The sequence below is a fragment of the Myotis brandtii genome, unplaced genomic scaffold (genome assembly GCF_000412655.1).
Source record: "Myotis brandtii unplaced genomic scaffold, ASM41265v1 scaffold453, whole genome shotgun sequence".
In the NCBI taxonomy this organism is placed as follows: Eukaryota; Metazoa; Chordata; class Mammalia; order Chiroptera; family Vespertilionidae; genus Myotis; species Myotis brandtii.
Genome location: NW_005367314.1, coordinates 792787 through 814883, shown reverse-complemented (window position 1 = coordinate 814883; position 22097 = coordinate 792787). Strand labels below are relative to the sequence as shown.

At 39.5% G+C, this 22097-nt stretch overlaps 1 protein-coding gene across 1 annotated transcript in view; it reads left to right on the top strand.

Annotated features, from left to right (window-relative positions):
- The first annotated feature begins 292 nt into the window (after window positions 1-292).
- LOC102247097 (alpha-fetoprotein) overlaps window positions 293-22097 on the top strand; it is a 35582-nt gene continuing 13777 nt past the window's right edge. Inside the window, exons 1-11 of the mRNA XM_014546592.1 lie at window positions 293-391; window positions 1440-1491; window positions 1638-1779; window positions 5126-5337; window positions 7322-7454; window positions 12418-12555; window positions 14081-14295; window positions 16204-16336; window positions 17940-18037; window positions 20329-20467; window positions 20859-21085. Of these exons, the coding sequence (XP_014402078.1) occupies window positions 307-391; window positions 1440-1491; window positions 1638-1779; window positions 5126-5337; window positions 7322-7454; window positions 12418-12555; window positions 14081-14295; window positions 16204-16336; window positions 17940-18037; window positions 20329-20467; window positions 20859-21085 (1574 nt within the window). The 5' untranslated portion in view covers window positions 293-306. The remainder of the gene's footprint in view (window positions 392-1439; window positions 1492-1637; window positions 1780-5125; window positions 5338-7321; window positions 7455-12417; window positions 12556-14080; window positions 14296-16203; window positions 16337-17939; window positions 18038-20328; window positions 20468-20858; window positions 21086-22097) is intronic.

Here is a 22097-nt window from a genome sequence, read left to right as displayed (position 1 = left end):
AAGAGATGTTTACCCAAAGTGTTATTGATTACTTCATTGCAAGGCCTACATGGTGTAATCTTGAAAAAACAAGTACATTGAAATAACTCATTTTTAAAAATCCAGTATTCGTTAATGAATGGCTATCCATCAACAACATTTCTTCATTGCTATGAATTCTTTGACTTGATCAGTGTCATAGTGGCCTGGAAAAATATTCACCAGAAAAAGTTTAATTATTAATATTAACTAATTAAAAAGACTATAAGAGGACTCTTCAGTTCCCTCAAATGATAGAGTACCTTCCATAAAAGTTTGTCTGAAAAAATGAAGACTGTTAGATTCATATATTTTCTTGCTTTCTTCAGCTACATTAAAGGTCAAACTCTTCAGAGAAGTTTACTAGATGCAGGTAGGGAATCCTATTTCCAATCTATACATTCCATGTGCCCGGAGTACTAGTAAGAGGTAATGACTACTAAAATGCATATGGAATGACTTCTCTTTCTCAGTGCTCATTACTATCATTGGGTCATTGAAAATTGCTGGAAATTAACTTATGAAATGAATGAATGAAGAGAGCTAATATATTGAATCAATCCACAGGAAGACCTCATTCATTTTAGTCTTATTTTCACTTTGGTGAGAGAATGATACATTTTAGACTTGCATTTAAAATTTGATAAATGGCTTTAGATAAATCAAAAGTATTCATGATAGCAGGAATAATATTAGAACTACATTATTTAGTAACTATTGTGAGCCAGGCACTATGTTTGATGCTTCACACATATGACTTCATTTAATGTGAACAACTATCTAGTGCAAAAGAACTTGTTTGCATTTTATAGAGAAACACAAATTCTGAGAGCTTATTTTCCCAAAGCCACATTAAGCATCAGAGCTCGAAGTTGAACTCAGAATAGCTATCTCTAAAGCCTTCCCCTATGTTAGTATAGCAAGTAATAGTGGTTTCTTTACTTACTAGATAGCTGCTAAGCATTATAGAAGCTATTAGTGTAAGAAGGAGTAAGATGAAGATGACGAGCAAATCCAATACATGTGAGATATCACTTTTGCCAAATTAAGCAAACTCTAATTTTCTTAAAATTTCTTCAGTGTGGTATTGAACTCTTCTAATGTAAAGTTAAATAACCAAATCATCAAGTTCAATTATTTCAGAAGTTTCAACATAAGTACATGTAACTCATTTGTGGGCCAATGATAGATTTCAACTGCACAATATATTGAATAGAAATGTCATTCACAGAATACAGTTTAAATACAAGCAAAGATGTATTCCAATACTTTTTAAAATTCATTATGATAATCAAAAATACATCTGAAAATTTATGAGTGAATAAATATAGATTTCAGAACTGTAAAGGGGGATTTCAATTTGGAAAGTTTCCTGTTATACATATAAAGCCTCTTTTTCTCCCCCTGCCCCTCCACCTCAGCCATGCAGCACTCTAATAGCCAGAATTATCTGGAGGAGAACTTAAGAGACATGTGAGTTTTATTATCAATATACTTTTATCTGAAACTTAAAATCACATTAATTATTTAGGGGGAGGGGAGTGGGACAACGAGATAACAAGAATGATGGTGGAAAAGGGTTCAATTCTATCTTTAACACTCACAGTGTCATGTTTCAGCATTAGCATTATGGTTGCTCAGTTTCTTCAGAAATCCACTTATGAAGAAGTACAAACCATAGTTGAAGAGTTACTAGATTTTGCAGAGAAATGCAAGAGCCTCAAGCTACATGAGTCACCTCTAGAATGCTCTTACCAGTTGGTATGTGAATCATCTTGTGCCTTCTATCTCTCTCTCTCTCTCTCTCTCTCTCTCTCTCTCTCTCTCTCTCTTTCTCAATTAAATTGCAACCAAAACATGTTGTTATAAGGAGGGCTCGCTGAACAAATTGGTTGAGGATTGTAAGGCAGCAATATGTACATATTCATACTTATGATATAATCTTTATAGTTTTATAAACTTACTAGTGACCCAGTGCATGAATTCATACACAGGTGGGGTCCAGCCAGCCCGGCCCCAATCAGCAGATTGGTGTCGGGCCTGTTGAGAGGAGGAGACAGAAGGAGGTAGGCTGGCTGGCCCAATCTGATTGGGGCCGGATCAGGGCTGGGCCAGCTGAGGAGAGGGGCCACAGGTGATTGGCTGGTGGACCCCGGCCCCAATTGGGGTGGGGGAGCTGATTGGGGGTGAGGCTGGCCATAGGGAGGGGCTATGGGTGGTGGGCCAGCAAACCCCATACCCTATTGGTGTGTGGGGAGCCGATCAGGGTGGAGCTGACTGGGGGGAGGGGCTGTGGGCCAATCAGGGTGGAGGGACTGATCAGGGTTCAGCGGCCTGGGGGAGAGGCCATGGGTGGTAGGTGGGCTGGCTCTGCCCCTAATTGGAGTGGGGGGGGCAATCAGGGGTGGAGCTGGCTAGGAGGAGGGACCAAAGGCAAATTGGGGTGGTGGGGACCCATCAGGGGCAGGACCAGCTGGGGGGTGGGGGTGCAGGCAGTTGGCTGGCCAGCCCTGCCCCTGATCAGGGTGGGCGGTGATAAGGGTCGGGGCTGGCTTGGGGGTGGGGCTTCGGGGAGGTTGGCCTGCTGGCCCCACCCCTTATTGGGCTGGTTTGTTGGCTGCAGTGAATATCATAACGACTGGTCATTACCACGTTATGGCTGCTGCCTTGTTATATATATAGACTAGAAGCCCAGTGCATAAAATTTGTGCACTTGGGGGTTGTCCCTCAGCCCAGCCTGCACCCTCTCCAATCTGGGACCCCTCTGTGGGTGTCCAACTGACCGTCAGTCAGACATCCCTCTCACAGTCCGGGACCGCTAGCTCCTAACCATTCGCCTGCCTGCCTGCTTGATTGCCTCTAACCCCTTCTGCCTGCCAGCCTGATCGCCCTCTAACTGCTCCCCTGCTAGCCTGATGGACACCTAACTGTTCCCTTGCCAGCCCGATTATTCCCAACTGCCCTCCCCTGCTGGCCTGTTTGCCCACAACTGCCCTCCCTTGCCAGCTATCTTGTGGTGGCCATATTGTGGTTGCCATCTTGAGACAATGTTGGGGCAGCCATCTTGTGACAACATGGGGATGGCCATCTTGTGATGACGTGGGGTTGGCCATATTGTGATGATATGAGGACGGCCATCTTGTGGTGATGCAAGGGCGAGACACCACCTAGGCTTTTATTAGTATAGACTAGAGGCACGGTGTACAAAATGCATGTCCCTCAGCCTGGCCTGCACCCTTTCTAATCTGGGACCCCTCGGGGAATGTCCGACTGCTGGTTTAGGCCCAATCCCTGAGCAGTCAGACATCCCTCTCATATCCAGGACTGCTGGCTCCCAACTGCTCACTTGCCTGCCTGCCTCATTGCCCTAACCGCTTCTGTCTACCAGCCTGATCGCCCCTAACCACTCTCCTGCCGGCCTAATTGAAGCCTTACTGCCCCCCTGCCAGCCTGATCACCCCCAACTGCCCCCTCTTGCCACGACCTGCCTCCTGTGTCAGGACCCACCTCTTCCACACGAGCTGGCAGAGACGCTGGGACCCGCCTCGTCCAAGTCACACAGAGCCGTGGGACCCCCAGTCCTCACTGCGATGAGCAGCCACCTGGCCCCGCCTCTGAGCCTGATCACCCCCAACTGCCCCCTCTATCTTTCTGGCGGCCATCTTGTGGTGGCCATCTTGTGATGATGTCGCACGTGAGGGTGCAAGGACCACCTAGGCTTTTATTAGTACAGATAGTTTATCAGGGCATCTCTAGGACTCTTGGAACCAAACATTCAAGGGAATGAATTATAGCCTAAACTGTCAATTTGTTAAGTTGGTTGCTTTGCCTCTATCACTAAACTACTATAGTCTAACATCTTTGTATAAAGGTTCCTGAGAAAATGAAGTACTAATTTTAAAATGTTTCTTAGAGAATATGTAAAAGAAGAAAGAAGTGAATATTATTATGGGCTCTTTTCCAAGTTAGTAAATAATCTTGAAATCTTAGGAATTACTATTTTTTTTATAAAGTATGTCTATCTTGTGATTAGCAAATTCTTGATAAACACTAACATATTCTTTCTATCATCTATCTATCTGTCATCTCCTACCTACCTATCTGCATGATCAATTATTCTCATGACAAACAATTTAAAATACAAATGAGTAGTTTTCTTCTTTCTATTTTTATTCCTTCCTCTAAAACCTACCTTTTATTAGACTGTATATATATTTAGAAAAATTATTAGTCTTATTAGAAACAGATTTTAAATGAAGTACTTATGTCAGTGGCTAGACTCACTTATTTTATAGTGATTTCTTCTTATTTACATTTCAAAAGCTGAAGATTTTACTCCTTTACCCCCCAAATCTTAAAACATGTCATTTGAAGTTTACACTATTCCACACATTTACTGCCACCCAAAGGTATTTGAAAACTAACATTTCCACTTGAATATTTGACACTAAATACACATTGCTTCAGAGTTCAATTCTTAATATAACTTGCCATGGAAATAAAACTAGGAAGACAGGAAAGCAAACTACTATCTATTTATTAGTAGATAATTCTCACTTAAAATATCTTGATTTCTTTAGGCTCTGGACATTCTGGCTTATGTTTATTTTAATATTATGAACTGTGTGAAAATGAAGCAATTACATAGGAAAGGAGAGAATAATAAATTCTATTTGGTCAATGTCCAACATGTGAGAATTTAGACTTAGAAACCTAAAAGACTTTTGTACGGAAGAACTATGTCCAGGGACTATTGGATACAAAGTGTAACATTCTGCACTCAGTTGCCTATAAAAAGAAAATTTCTGCCTTGGCTGGTTTGGCTCACAGTGGATAGAGCATCAGCCTGGGGACTGAAGGGTCCCAGGTTTTATTCCAGTCAAGGGCACATGCCCAGGTTGTGGGCTCAATCCCGCGTGAGGGCATGCAGGAGGCAGCCAATCAATGATTCTCTCTCATCATTGATGTTTCTATCTCTCTCTCTCTCCCCCTTCATCTCTGAAATCAATAAAAATATATTTTTAAAAATAATAATTCCTTACTCTTCCTGTGGTTAGGAATGTAGCACCCACATGCTTCTTCTTTAAATTATTATTTCCTCCTACAGATGACCACCTTCTTAGAGCATATATGTGATAACCAAGGAATGGTTGACAAACATGTATTTTCTGACTGTTGCAATGTAAATAACACAGCAAGACACAAGTGCTTCCTATTAAATAAAAAAGATGATGCGAATTACAGGGAAATATTGCAAATTCCAAATCTTGAGCAGATCTGTGAGGTGAACAAAGGGAATCAAGTGTTAGTGAAGAAGAGGTAAGTCATTTCTCCTTGCCATTGTCTTTGAAGAAGAGTATTTTCCAGTTCTGAAGACAGGTCTTTTTTACATAACAGCCTCTGAGAACACAATGCTCTATGACATGGAATTAAAGTGAAAATTTGAGCTACAGTATATTTTTTCTCCCTCTGAATGACAATTATGGTCTCAGTGAACTCAATAGGATATGGAAATGTCTGAGCCATGAAACATTAAAAGTGACTAGAACCTATAATGGACCCATCTCCTTAAAGGTTACATTAGTCAAACCAGAAGCAAATGATGTTGAAATGTATAGTCAAACAGGTAAAGTATAATAAACAGAAAGTACTAGAAACAGAGAGCAGGTAATAGCTCAGGCAAGGGCTGGCATTTGGGATGTTCATCAGGGGATATCAGGGATGGTATCCGATAGGCATGGACACAGGGTCTGTCATTGGGACACTAGGAATAAATAACAATTGTAGATGTCAGAAATGAGTATTCTACACAAGAACTCTGGTTCTATAATTCCCACCTGGAGTGGACAGCATATGGCAAATGGGTAGGCAAGCTCATATTTTGGTTTTCTAGTTCACACAGGAGGAGTCTATATGTTGAGAGTAGTGTGCTAGCAAGTGGCTGGGTTTAGAGGCAGGAAATCAATACCCAGAGAGATAGAAATGACAAGATAAATACAAGGCTTCAGTTCTCAAGGAATCCAGTTCTGGCTATCTTATCAGTACAGGCTCAGACACCAGGAATAAGGCAAAGATCTGATTTCTGGATCTAGAGTGCAAGTCATGGAAGAAGTTTGATTTTCAGGTTTTAGTCATGAAACTCTAGGCCAGAGATGAATGGGCAGACAGGGTGACAATGCTGAATATGCTAATTCTTTTAGTTCACCCATAAAAGAGCAGAATTGCTCCAGCAATTACTGAGCCTTCAAGAAAAAATTAAGTGTCCTCAGCCACGTAGGGAGAAAGGATGATGGAACAGAAATTGGATAGGGTCCCAACTTGTCTGACATTAAGGGCAACTAAATGGGAATGGAAAAATGGCTACCCATTTAATGTAGGTGAGAATTATAGAATCAGATTTGGGTTGAACTTTCAGAGATTAAAAATTCCAACCAATACTCAGGCAGCGAATTTAACCTCTTCTTGAATATTTATAATAAAGTCAGTAATTAAGGGGTTATTTTATTTGCTAATTTTAACTTATGTGCATACAACTATAAATATTCAAGGGACAAATAATTTTCTACTACTTGCCTCATAATTATAAGCCAAGAACGTGATTTAATTCTCAACCAAGGAAACAGTAATTTATATCAATGCTGTAGAAAAAGTCAGCTACTTTGGACTGAAAAGATAGCACAACTTTCTTAGTCTAGAAAGAACTTCTAAATTTAATTCCTCTGTACTCGTGTACAATTCTGCATTTATAATTCAGTTTAGACTATTGAATTTTCTAATTTCTATGCTTATGTAAGAGTGAAAAGTTTTGATTCCTGATTCTCTTTCCCCATCATCCCAGAGGTATACTTGGTTACCTCATGGTCACTCGAAATGTCTGACTAACTTCACAGTAATCTATCCATTGTGAACATTTGATGCATTTAAGTATAGTGCTAGTTCATATCTTTCACACCATGATATTCTAGATGTTATAGGTTAACAAAACTAAGTGAACCCTAAATTGTTTTTTAAATATATTTTTATTGATTTTAGAGAGGAAGGGAGAGGAAGAGAGGGAGATAGAATCATCAATGATGAGAGAGAATCATTGATCAGCTGCCTCCTGCACACCCCCACTGGGGATTGAGCCCGCAACCCAGGCATGTGCCCTTGATCAGAATTGAACCCAGGACCTTTCGGTCCACAGGCCGACACTCATTTGACTGAGCCAAACTGGCTAGGACAACCCTACATTTTTAGGAAACAGCATCTGCACATGTTCTTGAACTCCAAAGAACACAACTTCTGGTTTGTCAAATTACAGGTATATTTATGAAACTTCTAGAAAGCATCCATTCTTGTATGGACCCACTATTCTGACCATGTCTGCTTGCTATGAAACAGCTGTTCAGTCATGTTGCCAAGAAGAAAATAAGACTGAATGCTTCCAGATAAAGGTAAGATACTCATATGTCAACTGTTATTCAGGGCCTTGCTATGCAAAGTGTGGGCTGTGGACCAACGGCATGTGCATCACCTGGAAGCTTGTAGAAATGCAGAATCTGCAGCTCTTCTCCAGACCTACTAGACAAGACTTCATTTTAACAAGATACTTAGGCGATGTGTATAGTCATATAAATTTGAGGAGCATGATCTAGCATAGATATTACTCCATAATAAATATTTAATATCTCAGTTACTGTTGCTACGTAACAGAACACCCCAAATTTTAGTGACTCAAAACAATCATTTTATTCTCTTGATTTCTGACTGGCAGGGATTCAGGAAGGACTCATCTGGGCGCTTCTGTCTCATGGCCTTTCATGTGGGTATAGTCAGACAATGCTTGGGTCTGGAACTCTGAAGGGCTGAAACACAGGTGGGGGAGGGCGGGGGGCGGGGGTGCTTCAACATCTCTTTCTTCTCATACAATCTCAGGGCCTCTCCAAGAATTCTTTCTGCTGTTGACAAAAGAATGCAAAAACCTATAGAGAATTTTTAAAAGAATTTATTTGAGCCAAACTGATGACACTGTCAGGAACCAAAATCTTAAATGTTGGGAAAATGGCACTTTGGTAGTTTTATAAATTGGATAGTTAACAAGATTATAAAGCATTTCAAAGATGTTAACATAGATGTACAGAAACAATGGACAGGACTTGATTAGGGCAAAGATAAGCATTTTGCTAAAATGACAGCCCACTATAATGGGCCCAGTTAGGAAGCTGTGATCAGAACACCCTGTGAGGTTATTTTTGGTGAGATTTATTATAGCGTCTCTTCATTGCCCACAATGCCTTAACTTGTTTGGGCTTCCTTACAGCATGGCAGCCTTGGGCAATTCCACTGCTTTCCCATGGCCAAAGTCTTTAAGAATGAGTATTCTAGTGGGTAAAGCAGAAATGATATGCCCTTTCAAGACCCAGACTCAGATGTTACTTCTGCCATACTCTGTGGTTGAAACACCACGAAAACTCAACAGTTTGAAGGGGACAGTATATAATAATCTTGTAACTTTTGATGGGAGAACTGTCAATGTCTCACTGTAAGATGAACATAGGATAGAAAACATTGCTGTAGTCATCTTTGGAATGTACAGTCAGCCACACTTAATTTTAACCATGTGGCATTTTGTCCTTCATTAAATTATGTATAAATAGTTGTAAATGTGATTAATTTCATGACAAAATATGTTTTGTGTGTGCAAATTAAAGGTTCTAAATATCAATGTACAATAACCATTTTTTCTAGAGGAGGCACCAGATGGATTTTCCAAAGGTTGTGATGAAATGAGTAGTAGTTTGATAATCAAGTTGATGAATTCCTCAAGGCTAAATGCAGTGCCGCTTCTTCCTTGCTGTTTTCTTTTTTAATCTTTTCAGTGAGATGTTATCTCATATTCCTCTAAACTTCTATTTCTCTATTCCTTTACACTGTTTCTCCTATTGAGCTCTTCATTGTCTACCTTGTACAAGAAATTAAATTATATATCTAAAGAGTTTCTGGCATATGCTAATATGCAATAATTATAGCTATTATCATTAAACTAGAGGCCCAGTGCATGAAATTTGTGCACTTGGGGGGTCCCTCAGCCCGGCCTGCACTTGGACATTCTTAGTGCTGCGGTGGAGGCGGGAGAGGCTCCCGCCACTGTCCCTGAGCTTGTCAGCCATGAGCCCGGCTTCTTCCCCCTGGTGGTTAGTGTGCGTCATAGTGACTGGTTGTTCCACCATTCAACCAATTTGCATATTAGCCTTTTATTATGTAGGATATATATATATTACCTTCCTCTTCATTCTTTCTCTTAGTGAACACCAGTTCTTTCAGAAGCCAATTCTGTATTCCTAGCAGGACAGTCTTTTTTTTTTTATTGTTTTTGGTTTCATATTAATAAAAAACAAAAAGTTAATGATCATGCAAACTTATGTTTCATTACCTGGTATTTCTGAAGATTGAGAATTTTCATGAAAATGTATTCTCAAGGTAACTTGGTGCTTACTATTTTAAGTTACAAAGTTTTCTTAACCTTAACCCTTGCAATGAAAATTTTTCTTTCATGTATAACATGCCTCTATAATGTTAGGTATAAGCAAATTTTTTTAAGTTGGTTAAGAGTTCTTTTCTCCTCTACCTCGTTTTGTGATATTTAGAGTTGCTACTTCCAAGATGTCTGTTCCTAGTAGTTCTGGCTCCCAACCTCAGAAAAATTACATAACCAATTGTTCAAAAATTGTATCTGTGATCAGACACAACCTTATGAACTAAGTATTCAGAAACTCTCTTATAAATAAACTAGAGGCCCAGTGCACGAATTCGTGCACGGTGGAGTCCCTCGGCCTAGCTGGTGATGGGGGCCCAACCGTGGCCTTCTTGCCCAGTCCCTATTGGGGCCGATCGGGGCCAGCCAGCCAGGGGGAGGGACCATGGGAAGTTGATCGCCACAGGAGGTTGGCTGTAGGAGTGCACTGACCACCAGGGGGCAGCTCCTGTGTTGAGCATCTGCCCCCTGGTGGTCAGTGTGCATCATAGTGACTGGTCAACCGGTCATAATGGTCCTACAGGTCCCCAACAACCTCCCCTGCTTAACGTGTCTCTCCTGCCCCTCACTAGCTGCCTGGTGCACGGTGGGCCGAGACTGACCTGCTCCCCAACGCCCTGCGGACGAGCCTGGCACCCTCCCTCTCTTCTTATAAAGGTCGCCCCCTCTTTTCTAGAAACTTTGGTATATGAGCGGTCTTTTCCATATACTTCCAAACAAGAATGTATTTTCCCACTGTTCGAAGTGAAGGCGAACCCCCTCCCCCGCATCCTCACATCCCCCACCGCACCGGCCTTCTCTGGCCTCACTCCTCGCAGGCCACCCCTCTCCCTCCGTCTCTTCCACTCCTGGTCTACATTCCTCTACCTGGTAGGAGTCAACACCCTGTAGTGCCCAACCTAGCCCTGTGCCAAGTCTGCACACGGCAGTAGAGCCCACGTAGCCAGTGCCATACTAGGCAAACAGCCGCCGCTGGGATAAGCACAAAATAAACTCCCGTTGGGAACCGTAAAAAAAAAAAAAAAAAAAGAGGCGGTGGTGGAGAAGATGGTGGCAGATGGGACCACAGCAGGCTCAATAGCTGCTGAGGCAGGAGTGATTCTGACTACTATGGAATTCATATCTGGAGTGGTCCCGGGAGACAAACCTGAAAAGATGGATTTTGAGAACTGGAAAGATACTGTACTTGGATCTACAAAAAGAAATGAAAACTCTAACATACATAAAGTGGTCTCCAAGAATTGCTGCATTGGGCAGGGTGAGAAACACCCTTTACAGTGATCTTCTCTACTGACCAGACTCAGCTACAAAGAACCAACCTACCTCTGCTTTCAGTGCTGTGCACTTGGTGACACAAGAAACACAGGAGCCACTCAAGTCCCTACCATTTGTGGAATCTAATAGTTTCCCATCCTTCCCAGTCTTTCTTTTCCCAGATTGAGTTCCTCCCTTCTTGAATAATTCATCTCCATTCTCCAATTAGCCTACTTTAAAAAAATAAAAACATCTTAGCTTTTCCATGGTGACCAATATGTCCTAGCCTTTGACTTACAAAGCTCTGGCTTCTCTCTGTAAAGGGGGCTATGGAGTGGAGGAAGGGAGTACCTGTGTATCAGTTAGACTTGCATTCATCTGCAAATAATAAACCTAGAGTTGCTCTACCAAAAAAAAAACAAAACAAAAAAAACACACGAAGAACTGGCCTAAGCTGGCAGTTGGACATCCTTAGTGCTGCTGTGGAGGCGGGAGAGGCTCCCGCCACTGTCCCTGAGCTTGTCAGCCATGAGCCCGGCTTCTTCCCCCTGGTGGTTAGTGTGCGTCATAGTGACTGGTTGTTCCACCATTCAACCAATTTGCATATCTGTGCAATAGGGCACACAGGGCTGAGCATGAAATGGCACAGTTGTCATTTCTGCCCATTATCTCCTGCTTCAGTTTTTTCCATCTGCTCACCCTTAGTCTCTTCCTCAGTGCACAACTGATTCCATACATACAGAAGCAGGTACTTAATTATTCTGCATGGTAAAGGCTGGAGGACAAAAGGTATTTTTTCTGGGAAGTTAGGAAAACATTGGCTTCAATGTTACACAGAACAGAGGAAGTCAGTGGTGTTTCTTGGGGTGGGAATGGAGGAGGATGAGGCGGGAGAAGAATTTGATGTTATCCAATATGCCTCTTTTCTGGCCTAGATTGTGTTTCTGTCCAAGTTGACCCCTAAAGACATTCATCTGCCTTATATTACCTTCTTCTCCAATTTAGGACAACATTGGGCTGCCCAGAAGCTCAGTTCTCCTTCCAAGGCAGGCCCATTTTCCCTATTTCCAGAGAAATTTTAGGGATATTGCTCAGTTGGCAACAGAGAGAGGCAAGGGAGACCCAAGCCTCCTGTAATTACTGTCTTTGTGATGAAGACTTTTACTTGGAAAATCAGGTCAGATAAATATCCAAATCACTTCTCTAAGCAGCTCAACTCTTTAAGCAATAATTTAAGTTATTAAAATAGGGATATTGCTCAGTTGGCAACAGAGAGAGGCAAGGGACACCCAAGCCTCCTGTAATTATTGTCTTTGTGATGAAGACTTTTATTTGCAAAACAGGTCAGATAAATATCCAAATCACTTCTTGAAGCAGCTCAACTCTTTAAGCAATAATTTAAATGATTAAAATGACTATATTATCCATGATTATCAGTTGAATCATATTTGTTTTGTGACTTAGATATTGTATGACTCTGGGTGCCATCATTGAAGAAACAGAAAGCATTTAAAATATTCTCTTCACCCTACATTTACAATGTGTTTCTATCCTTTTGTTACTCAGTGAATTAGAACTAACTTTAGAAATAATCAAATTCACAATGTTGTTTAAAATGTATCTTTTTTTTTTTCAGGGAATTGGTTCTGTTGACTAAAAAACAACCTAAAGCTAACTTTTCTGAAATTGCCAAACTGGCAGCTGATATTAAAAATCTTCATCAGACCTGTTGTGAAGGAAATGCAGTAGCATGTGTATTTGGCAGGGTAGGATCCTGTGTCTTCTCAAAACTCACTCTGGCCTTTAAAATACTTATAATTCTTAACATAGGGGAAGAAGATTGGGGGAGGATGAAAAGGTTAAAGGGGGTCAACTATATGGTGGTAGACTTTGGGTGATGAGCATACAATGCAATGATGTATCATAGAATTGTACACTTGAAATTTATATAATGTTATTAACCAATATCACCCCAATTAGTTAATTTAAAAACCTTGTATTGCTTAAATAAAGGTGATAGTGGTATATAATGAATCTGTAAAAGTAATTATTATTTATCAGATTTTGGTATTTAGTTATGTTAACTTCTAAATAATGAATTAGAATTTTTTTTTCCTTTTGAATTTTTTGACATAAATTAAATAGTATTGAGACTTACCTTTCTGTGAAGGTTTGAAAGAACTTGTCTGTGAAATGAGCAGGGATGAAGATAGAAACTGGTGTGACAGTTTTCTCTTACCTCTAAGATTCTTTACATATAAAGATGAACAATTCTAGAATGCTTTTCCTCTTATTTTGTTTCCAGCTAACTTCTATATGTCCTTTAAGATTCAAATTATTCAAGATCTTCACACTACAAATTGCTTTTTTCTTCCAAAGTGTCATATATATACCTTTTTTTTTTACAATTTCTGTTATAATGCATTATTATTGTTTAATTGTTTGACCCTCCAACTAGATTGTGAGTTGCTTAAGTGTAGAGACTAGCTTATTCATGCACACACACCATTATTTGTGTGCACATATGTATGGATAGGTAAATGTATGTAAGTATACGTAATAGTAATATTATTGTAATACTAGAGACCCGGTGCATGAAAATCATGCACTCTGGGGAGGGGGGGCCCTCAGCCTAGCTTGTGCCCTCTCATAGTCCGGAAGCCCTTGGGGAATGTCCAACTGACGACTTAGGCCCACTCCTCGTGGGGAGTGGGCCTAAGTCGTCAGTCGGACATCCTTAGTGTTGCCGTGGAGGTGGGAGAGGCTCCTGCCACCACCACTGCACTTACCAGCCATGAGCCCAGCTGTGGGAGCACACTGACCACTAGGTGGCAGCTCCTGCATTGAGCGTCTGCCCCCTGGTGGTCAGAGCGCATCATAGCGACCAGTCTTTCTGCCATTTGGTCAATTTGCATATTAGCCTTTTATTATATAGGATATATAGTAAATGACAGAGACAAATGTCTCCTAAATTGAGATCTTACAACAATAGTAACAATAGCAAGACAATAAAACTCTTCATTTGTATTTTGTTGACCTAAACATGGAAACAATACTGTGGTCTATTTAAAAGAGATTGTGACACTTGAGCAAGATCAAATAGAGAAGCTTTTCTAATTAGAATGAGTCACTACAAATGACTTTTTTGGTCTTTCAGTTTGCCAAGGATAAAGCAATATAAGATGAGAAGTTTTTATCTTGTGTCCTATTAATAACAATAAATAGATTAATTAATTAATTAATAAGTTAGAATGAAGTCATCAAAAACAACTGCTCCCTTTTCTGTTTTAGAGCCAGCTTATGAACTATACCTGCTCTAAACAGGCTCTCCTATCCAGCAAGATCACTCCATGCTGTGCACTGCCAGTGCCATTCAGAGGGGAATGCATTATCAACTCTGAAAATGACAATAAGCCTCATCTCTCATCCCTGCCACTCAGCAGGTTTACGGAAGATGGATTTGTATGCAAACAATTCACTGACAAGCAGGATGATTTTCTACAAGAGTAATACAGATTTTTTATAAAATATTAATGATGGAATATTATATTTATAGATTATTTAAAATAGTATATAAAGTTGTAAACTTAAATGATGACAGCGGTTAGCCAATGATGTGAATGAGCAACTAAATGGGAACTGTGACCAGCAGGAGATGTTTTGTGGAGTCCAAAGTTGGCAGCTACTACATAACTCCAGCCACATGTTACCATATTGGAATGCAGGCTTTGGGTGGTTAGGTCTACTGCATTTTGAGAGATTCTTGGAGTTTCTTAATTTTTAAATGTTGACAACTAATACAGGAACTTTTTAAAAAATGCAGTGGAGGTCAAATGTTTGCTCTAATGGACTTAGAGTCCTCTAAGTAAGAGCTTCAGAATGATATACCTGGTCAGCTCTTCTATTTTATTTTAATTATTATTTTAAAAATATATTTCTTATTGATTTCAGAGAGGAAGGGAGAGGGAGAGAGAGATAGAAACATCAATGATGAGAGAGAATCATGGATTGGCTACCTCCTACTGGGGATCGAGCCCACAACATGAGCATATGCCTTTGATTGGATTTGAATCAGGGACCCTTCAGTCCTCGGGCCAATACTCTATCCACTTAGACAAACCAACTCGGGAAGCTCTTCTATTTTAATTAATACTTACACCCAAAACCATAGTGTGGCATTTAAAGATTAGAGATATGGATGGAGTATTAATATCTCTGGTATCCATTCAGAAGTGCATATTAATTTGTGCATAAGACAAACTGACTTCAATATTATTGTATGGTTAAAATATTTCCAAGATCACTTTGTGAAATATTATTTGGATTTGTAGAAAGTCCATAGCTATATTTCAAAATTTATATTGGATTTTGGCTTAAAAAGTAAGTGTCTCTTCCTGAACCTACTTATTCCTAAACTTGCATCTGGTACTGAAGAAGTTGTTAGGCCTAGCTTTTTAGTGGTTTTCACATTAGACTATGAGTTGGGAGACTTGATTTCCAGTCCAGCTTTGCCATTTGGCATGTAGGTCAAGCCACGAAATTTCTCCAGACTCTTGTGTTCCAACAGTAAACTGAGGTGGTTGGATAAGATGAATTCTAAGATACCTCCTGCAATTCTATGATTCCTTTGTATAGATCCTAGACTCCAAATTTCCTTCCTTGTAACCCAGAAGAATGGGTAGATTATGCATGAACTACTTATGTTTGAAAGTTTATATGGAAAAGAAGGAAAAATGGTGATTTAATACTTAGCCAGCCAGCACTTCTTTCAAAAGAATTGTAATACTTATAAAATCTAGCCTCAACAATCATTGAGAAAAATGTGTTCTCACCCAAGTACTTAAAATTAATTTCTAATGAAAGTAACTAGAGATTCTGAGCCAAGAACTATCAGCTAATTAAAGTATTTGAGGTTTAAGTTCTGGATCTGCCACTCATTAGTGTGTGACTTTATTTGAAAAAGTAGTTATTTATTATTGTCTTTATTGATTTTAGAGAGAGAGGAAGGGAGATGGATATAGAGATAGAAACATTGATGAGAGAGAAACACCTATTGGCTGTCTCCTGCACACCCCCTACTGCAACCCCCTACTGCAATTGAGCCTGCAACCCGGGCATGTGCCCTGACTGGGAATTGAACCAGTGACCTCTTGGTTCATGGGTTGACAGTCAACTACTGAGCCATCCCGGCTTGGCTACTGTGTGACTTAAAAAACATCATATATTTTATTGATTTGGTTTCCTTACCTCAAAATGTAGTCAATAAAATTACCTGCCAGCCTCCTAAGGTTTCTAAATGTCTTAAGGTCAGTTAAATATTGAATAAATTTCAGAATTATAAATGGCGTTAGAGAGAAAACTCATAGCCTTTGAATTTTACTGTTTACTTTCAAATATGTTTCATATGGATACAGGTTTCTTTATGAATATTCAAGAAGACATCCAGAGTTGGCAGTTCCAGTGATTTTAAGAGTGGATTCAGTGTATCAAAAGTTATTGGAAAAATGCTGTAAATTAGAAAATCCTCTGGAATGCTATAGCCATGGGGTAAATGCCTTTTTATTGTTCAACCTGTTACTCATAAGTGATTACAAGCACAGGAAAAAATACAGTTCTGTTAGTAGTGCCATACTTTCGTAAGACGATTATACATGTTCTGGCTAATTTCACTACACATGGACTATCACTGTCATCTAAACCAAAGGCCACATCATCATACCACAGTGACTCTCTGTGCAAGTCACTGTCTTATAGATTCTGTACGTCCTGGAAGCTTCGCTACGCAATCTCCTCTTTAAAGTGAATGTCTGGCACCATAGCAGGTAGCATGACAGCACAGTCTGTTGGGAAGGTCGACTATTTCTATCAAGCAGGCCTGGAAACTGTTCCTATTTCTGGCCAGAAATCATATTGTTCATAGGCAGCAGCTCCTGTTATGCATTTGACATGAAAAATACAGGTGGCCTTACAAATCTGATTGTTCGATTGTTTTTGGGGGGGTTATCAGGAAACAGGAAACAGGCTTTTGTTCTAACCAATGGCTTACATATTTATAGAGTGTGGGGTGGGGGTGAGAGTGGAGGGTGAAGGGAATCTCTTGACCTGTCTGGGCATGAGCAGGTACACTTAGCATCCTCCTGTTCACAAAGAGAAGGATAAATGAAAGTGATTTAGTCTCCTATAGGTTAGCACCCTCTGGTGGCATCACCAGCAGACCTCCACAATAATCATTATGGTAATAACACCTAAGGAAACATGGATGTTTAGAGTTAACACAGCAAATTTATACCCAGTGTTCTATTTGGTCCTCATAAAAGCTTGGTATCAGGTAATGCCAGAATTGCTAACAACATTTTATAGATGAGAGCATTGAATTTCAGAAGGTTCAAATGACTTGCCCAATGCCATACAGGCAGTAAGGACAGGGCTGAGGCTTAAATCCAGGCAAACAGTTTACATGTCTGGCAACATTTTCCCTACAACAAACATTACCTATCCGGATCAGGGGGACTTGGTTTGGTGCTCCTACCAAAGTATTCAGCCTGCAAGGTCACGTGTATCTTCCCACCGGAATTAATTTGTGTGGTCAAAAACTGAATTTACAGTAATCGCTGAGAATTCCCTTTGATTGATTTAATGTGGATTTCTGCAGTATTTTAATATATTTCAAGGCTGCATATTTTTATTACACCACCACTTCTTAATACATGTCCATATTTCTTTATCTCTATATCTTTTTCTCTATATTTGCTGTTTATGTAAAAAGACAGTATTATTAAAAATAACCAGTAAACACACACACACACACACTGACCAATTAAACTTAGATCTATAAACTACCATTAATGATCTCTTTTTGGCTTGATGAATGATTTGCCTTATACTTGTAAAACATGCTATTTAATCACAATGAGTTTTTATCATGGAAAATTGAATATTAATTTCACTGTCCCACTTTTTTCCCACAAAGTACATGGCCATTCCTGTTTTAGCAAAACATGTTTTTCAAGATTTGTTAACTCAGTAAATAAATAAAGCCCTGGGTTTAGGAAAACAGCTACATTAAATTCTTATAGAAGATGGTTTTGCAATCTTACCTGAGATATATTGTTACAATGATAGATAAACACTGATTATCTTTATTTTTCAGAAAGAGATGTTCCAACGAGTGGTTCATGAAAGTCACGAGCACGTTAAAAATCATTGTGATTTACGTGAGAAATTAGGATATAGTAACTTCCAAGACAGGTATGCTTGTAAGATATTGTCCAGATTTATACTTGTTTAGTGAGCTTTTGCTAACTCCTGATGCTGAGAGTTTCAAAGAGTCTATAGCCAACCTTAAAATCTCAGAGGCTAAGGAAAACATCAGTTCAGAAATAACCTAGCTATCTTTGTCTTGATAAGATAGATGCCATATAACGTTTCCTCTGTTTTCCAGGCCAGATTCCAGATTTCAGTCAATGTCCAGAGGTTAAGGAGCCAAGCAGGCCCTGGCTGCCTTTCTGCAATCTCACAGGGGCTCCCTCCCACACATCTGGGCATCTAGCTTAGGGCTTTGCATGCAATTTTGAGTTAAAGCTACAACAGAGATCTAATGTAGGATCCCTGTGTCCATTTCAAATCAAGTCCATATGGTAAATTTAGTATTGTCACCACTGAGAGTACAGATGAATGGATACCTTAGTTAATTGCCATAGGGAACACACACAACTTCTTATGTGCAGAGAGACTGGTAAATCCCATTGTATTTCAAAGATTAATACATCAAAAAGCAAAAGCCAATTTTTAGGAGTCTTTAGAATCACACTGCAATAGTCTATTTAGAAAAGGATTATTGAGGCAAAGTTCAGTTCGACATAGTGTCTCATAGTATTATTGATCTTAAATTAAATGTCCAGAATAATGGATTCAGAAAAAATTGGTCTTGTTTCAGAGAGAATATGTGGCTCATTACTTTTCTTTTATGTTGTGTTCAACTGCTAATGTCTACTTTTAAGGATTAGATCTCTGGTTCAAACTTTAGAATTACCTAGAGGACTTGTTAAATACAGCCCCACCCCAAGAGTTTCTGATTCCTAAGTCTGAGATGGGACCTGGAAGTTTGGGCTTCTACCAAGTTCCCAGGAGTGCTGATACAGCTGATCCAGGAGTCACAATTTGAGAAACACTGGATTAGGTTGACTGTTTTATTGGATGTTATAGCTAAATCCGTCCTCCAACTCCATTATAATATAAATGCAAGAATTGTCTCTGATTTTGTTTGTTCTCCTCGAATCCAAGTCTGTAGAGTCTTTCTCTTTAAAATCTCTCTTTATATCTCTCAATTCCCACCACCACTCTCCTAATTCAGGCTACCACCATCTCTCACATAAATGACTGGAATGGCCTTCAGATTTTTTCTTCACTCACATTGCCTAGTGCCCACCTCCAATCCATTCTTTATACAACAACCATGATTATGTTAAAAACATTGTAAATCTAATTCTGTTACTAACCTATCTTTCCTCTCCTTTCTACAGCTACCTCCCAATCAAGGGGAAAAAATCAGATTCAATGACTTCCAAAATGTTCTCCTTTCACTTTCATTCCCCTCAACCCAGCTCATTTTTAGTTATTGTCAGATCTCAGCTCACATGTCATTTCCTCCAGGAGGCCTGTCCAATTTCCCTGTGCACTTACATTCTATGCGCACCTCCAGCACTCTGTACTCCTCTCACTCCGCCAAGTGTATTTGTCTCTCTCCTGACTAGAGTGTGATCCCTAGTGATTGTTTCCTGATCATTGCTGTAGTACCTACTCTTTCACATTGTAGAAAACCAATAACAGCTTGAATGGTCTATGTATATACTTATTTTGGAACCTGTTCACATCTGATTTTGCAGCAATCCAAATTAGCTATCATAGTTATCCTTGATAAGTAAAAAAAGATAGATTAGTGTGGAGCAAAATTTTTGTAGGTTATTTTTCCCTGAAGACAATAATTACTGAAGTCTTCAGAGTCTGACAAGACCAAGTTATTCAAATTATATTCCTAAAGATACAGTTTTAACAGAAACAAGTTGAAAACTGTTATGGATATTCACATGTCTCCACACTGTGCATGAAAGACATTGATATTTTTCCAAATGTTACCTATTGAGAGGAAAAAAATCTATAAAGCTAAATCTTCCCAGTAAACAGAAACAGAAACATGGGATTTTACTGAATACCGGTGTAATTAGGGGCATAGTACTAATCTTCCACATAAATAAGGTCACATGAAAGCAAGAGAGAAAACTCCCAAAGTGGCAGTGTTTCTCTGAAGAACCCTTCTCTAGGCGACATGGTTAACATTACAGTGTGTGAGGTTGGAAGAGAATGCCAGGTATATTGAATAAGCCACTGGGCTATTGGAACAAGGACTGAAAGGATAGAATTAAACCCAGTTTAATGCCATGTTCAACTTCAATCAGAGACAATATCAGATATCGAGGAAAACTCTGTAGAATTCGTCATTCTAGGCGCACAGTCATTGTAAGAGGAACTTATTCTTTCAGGCTCCTGGTCCATTATACTAAGAAAGCCCCACAACTATCTGCTCAAGAGTTGGTTATGTTCACAAAGAACATGGCAGCTGCCGCCACCAAATGTTGCCCTCTGAGTGATGAACAGCAGTTTGTCTGCATGGAGGACGTGGTAAGCACATCCATGACTTCATGTTTACCTGTTCTTGAAGTTCTAATCTCTAACCCTCAGCAAGCAATCTCATGTCAGGATACATCTATGACCTATCCATAGAGCCTAATAATTCTGTCCCTTATGTTTATCAGTTGATCAAAGGATATAATAAAAGACAGAGATGAGCAGCCAGATATATAGAGATTCATAGGGTGAACTCAACTTGAGGATGATAGGACGAGGGAAGCCAAGTCTCAGAACTAGGCTGCACCTGACTCTTCCTTTCCCCCAAACAGTGAAATCAAGGTGCTAGAGTGTGAGAATACTTAAATATAACCTTGTTTTCTGTGGGTAAGAAAATAACAACCGCAAACCTAATCGCTCTTATTTTACTTCTCTTCTGGGAAAGGCTAAGCTAATTCTTGGAGCTTTATGCAGAAGACATGAGACACAGCCTATCAATGCTGGTGTGGGTCACTGTTGTGATGATTCCTATGCCTTCAGAAAGCTATGCTTTGATGATCTGCACATTGATGGAACGTATATTTCTCCACTTTTATCCTGTGACCAAATAATCAGCCTTAAAGAGGACTTGTGCAAAGCTCAAGAGGAGGAAATCCAAATTGAAAAGCAAAAGTAAGAATTTTTGTTGAATTTGTTCATTACTGCCAACAAAGGAGCAGGTATAGAGAACCATAAAGCAGGTGCAGATATTAAGTGCTACATAATGAACAGAGCTGCTAAATATTATGTTAGGAGATCAAGTAGAATTGAGAATATTATGTAATTCTGCAATTGTGGCTATCATGGGTGCTGCCCAAACTTGATCAGAAAATGAGATTGAAGTCTATTAATCAGAAAATATTGACATAGAAGTACATAAAAATAGGGTTCCATGATCAAATAAGTTTGATCCTTGCTCTTCTCAGAAATGTTTACTTTCCATTAACAATGGAAGTTGGAGAAGTCCCGCACTAATCTATTTAGCTTGTTCTAACTTATCATCATCTGGGCCATAGAATCTACTAAGATTCTGTAGGACCAAATTAAAAGGATATAGAAATAGACTTCACTTCTTGATAAGCAGAGTTGTAAAGGGCATGGATACAGAGAAATATAGACAATTGGGTCCATTTTTTAAATCAGTCTCATGTGAATTATTAATGTAGTTGTTGAAATTACAGACAATGATGAATGTCAAGATATGATGGAAAGTGAGGCAATTTATCGGGTCTGAGGCCATCAAAATTAGGTGGCATGACTAAGCTTCTTATGTGTGACAGGAATAGATAGGGAGGGGGATATTATAAATTGATGACATATACTTAGAAGAAACTATGGCTTTTAGAAGACATTGTAAGAAGGATGTGTTGGAAGTAGTAAAAGAAAACTAGGTGGTAAGAAAGTGGAGTTCAAGTAAAAATAGCCTTCTTTTTAGAGGCTTAGGAAAGCTGTTTCTTCTGGTGAGCCATGTTTTCCCATAGAGCAATAAAGAGAAGTTGAGAAAAAAGGCTGTGGATATAGAGAGGCTTTTAAATGAGAAAGCCTAAAGTTACAAAAGAGACAGAGGATGAGTTAGAGAGGGCCATAAGAGTAGGAGATGGGTCAGAGTAAGGATGTAGAAGCATCAGTATGATGACAGATAATC